The sequence below is a fragment of the Charadrius vociferus genome, unplaced genomic scaffold (genome assembly GCF_000708025.1).
Source record: "Charadrius vociferus isolate BGI_N301 unplaced genomic scaffold, ASM70802v2 scaffold301, whole genome shotgun sequence".
Taxonomy (NCBI): domain Eukaryota; kingdom Metazoa; phylum Chordata; class Aves; order Charadriiformes; family Charadriidae; genus Charadrius; species Charadrius vociferus.
Genome location: NW_009646842.1, coordinates 1770089 through 1773228, shown reverse-complemented (window position 1 = coordinate 1773228; position 3140 = coordinate 1770089). Strand labels below are relative to the sequence as shown.

Genomic DNA, 3140 nt, shown 5'->3' with positions numbered 1-3140 from the left:
GAAAACACAACATAGCTGAACTTTGGAAAATGAAGTATGACTAGCTCTTCAGTAAGTCACTGAATGCTAAATTAATGTGGGACCAGTAAGAAGAATCAATTTATTAAGCTACTTTTCATTTTAAATGAACAATTACTTGAATCAGTATTATTTACTGTATCAATTAATTTATCAGTTCTCAAATTATTTTTAAGATACTGCTGCAAATTACAGTAACTAAGTAACTGGTATTAAGGTAAAAATATTGAGATTGGGGATTTTTCCAAGCTCTGTGTCTTTTTCCTCTTAAGCTAAAGTACCTGTCTGGAAAAAAGCATCTGACAGCATTTTTTGTCATGTGATGATTTCTGTGTCTAAGTTAGTGTGAAAGACAAGTGAAGACAAATTTTATGGGAGAAATTCTACTATAATGTAGTCAGATATATTATAATATGACGGAGGGAAAAGCTTTTATATATAAAACTTCATATATAAACATTTTTGAGGGAAAGAAATAGCAGTCACTCTCTTTAAATCTGATACTGTATTGCTGTAGCTCACCGAAGAGTTCTTCCACTCACTTTAGTATGAAAACACAATCGAGATTTTTTTGAAGACTCAACCTGTGCACTAATTAGTAGGAAAAGGAGCACCTCACAGCTCTTTTTCAGCAAAGGGGCCAGTCACCATGGCAAAATGATTTGAGAGCTATAAAGGGAAATAAAAAGAATAATTTGAGCTGTAAGGATTCTGGAACAATGATAAAAAAAAAGACATTGATATACACTTGAAAAGACGAAACTTATTTTAGCAAGTAAGTGAAGACTGAAGCAGACTCCATTTAAGTGATACTGTTCTGCCCAGCCTAGGAGTACTTGGGGAAAAAAACTCACGCAGGAAACAGCATCTCATTTCCTATAAACCAATGGAAGAAGATACTCTTCAATTTCTTTTTCAACTCATATGTAAGAGATGTTATGTTGTTTCCCAAGAAGATCATGTTGGCTTTGTACTGGAGCACCGAGAAGAAAAGGAGTTTTGAAAACTAAATCACAGGCAGTTTTTGGATTCTGTCATACACATAACGTTCCATGAATAGTATCCAAAGAATGAAGTTTAACTTTTAGGAAAAATGTCGATTGTGCGGAAAAATACAAAGCAACAAACTCCTGCTGCTTAGCTCAAGGGAAGCATTTTTAAGTGCCATATACTGTATCCTGTTACATAAATCATGAGAGACTGTTTTTCTCATGTTGTCATCTCTGTTTGTTTAGCTAAGAGAACCACAACTAATAAGAGAATGTTTCTTTCCATGTGACACGATTTGTAAGGAAGGGAAGCTTAGGCTCCTTCCTACTCCTGCGATATGCTCCAGACTCTGTGACTGTAGCTTGCCAAGTGATCTCAGCCCACGTTGCTGACAGTGAACTACAAACCAAATGCTTACTAATTGTTTTTTTGGATGTAAGCATACAGCACAGACCTTTCAGCGTTATTTGGAAAAGGGAAAATGAGAAGGCAATAGTTTGTATACTTCAGAGTTGAGTTTTAATAGCTTAGAGGCACTGAGAATGGCTGCCAGTCTGGACAAACAGATGCTCCTTAGAAAATTCAGACAGGTACAGAAAAAAATCCAAATCCTGATGCTGCTGGTGCAGTGATGTTGCTTTTTGTTGTTCCTTTGTTCATGCCATCATCAAACACAAAAAACCCAAAATAAAATCTAGGTATTTGGAACCCACCCGATCTGAAGAGGTGACTGGCGTGTTGTTCCTTGCAACAGCAAACAGCAGCAAGTTCCTCTCCCTGGATGGGAAAGCCTCTTCTTCCTTATGCTGCTGTGTTTATATTAAACAGTAGATTCGATGTCTTGCTAGGGTTCAAAGCACATGAAGTCTCTGTCCTGCAAATACCATACTAACGTGTTTTGGTCATGTATAAAACAGAACTTTTTTTTTCAGTTTTAACTTATCTATATGTTGAAGAGCTTTGTTTCTCACGCCAGTATTTGCTTGAATCAGAGGTCTGGTTTTATCAAGTGTCTGTCTCCTCTCCTGCTTAAAGTCTCAAGTGGTCCATGTAAACAAATCAGAGCTGAAAACAGTCTCTTTTCCTCTTCATAGAGCTGTTTTTATCGATATGCAGGATTTCCTGACAGTGTGGTGTTGGCTAAATGTAAAACAGGCAGAGGATGAGCTTCTGTGTTAAAAACCCAGTTGTCTAGTGGTAGAAGGTCATCATTGGAGAAAAGCAGATACAAATACCTAGATATCAAGACAGAGAGGAAAAATGGTGGGTATTAAAGCAAAGCAACAGACTGGAAGGGGCAACACAGCAGCTTCAGGCCCCACCAGTCAGCAGCTAAAACTATAAACAAGTTACTTGCTTTCAGTATTTATATGGCACCCACACAACCTTCCCTATTGTAATTATCTGAAAAGTCATTTTTAACATGATCAAGCCCTTCAATAAAAAGTTGTTATAAAGACAGTATTTTAATCTCTCCAAGTAACTTTTGTTTTTCAAGACTCCTTTCAAGGACTTGCAATGTAAAACAAACAGACACCAAGCACAAGGATTTCGGGGATAAGGGAGCAAAGAAGTTGGAAAAAAAATCTTAATGGAGTAAACCCACTTGGAAATTACTAATCCTCTTTAATCCAAATCAAAGATTTTGAGGAAGCACAAGAGAAGCCACTGAGCCATGCCAGAGATCTGACTTGCCATCACCATGCTGGCAGCTGGTTCAGCTTCTTGTGGGAAGATATGAGGCAATATATTGTGCAGAAGGGATTCATAAATGCTGTACGTTACAAAGCAAAGCAGAGCAAATAAAGCATGTAACAAAGTTAAAGTTAAGGCTTCTGGGCATATGTGGAAGAAGAGTATTTCTTGGTTCTTTTTTCTTACTACACACTTTTGAATGTGGCTGGAGATATTCTGTACGAGATATTGGTGTTAGGCATCTTTGTAAAGGCTTCCAAACTCCACTGCTCAAATTCATAAGGCATTTCCCTTCTTCCAGAAAGCCTGACTGTACAAGTGCAAGCGTAACATCATGGGTGTACAGGACCTCTCAGCTTCTCCTTCAGCCTGGTTTCTTGCCATCCAGAAAATGACAGGAAAAGCAGCGTGTGACAAGGAAGGGGCACCATTCCTGC

General features: G+C 37.9%; 1 protein-coding gene across 1 annotated transcript in view; it reads right to left on the bottom strand.

Annotated features, from left to right (window-relative positions):
• Positions 1-1595: 1595 nt before the first annotated feature.
• The window catches only part of MAN1A2 (mannosidase, alpha, class 1A, member 2), a 141631-nt gene continuing 140086 nt past the window's right edge, over positions 1596-3140 (bottom strand). Inside the window, exon 14 of the mRNA XM_009892633.1 lies at positions 1596-2243. Within this exon, the coding sequence (XP_009890935.1) occupies positions 2111-2243 (133 nt within the window). The 3' untranslated portion in view covers positions 1596-2110. The remainder of the gene's footprint in view (positions 2244-3140) is intronic.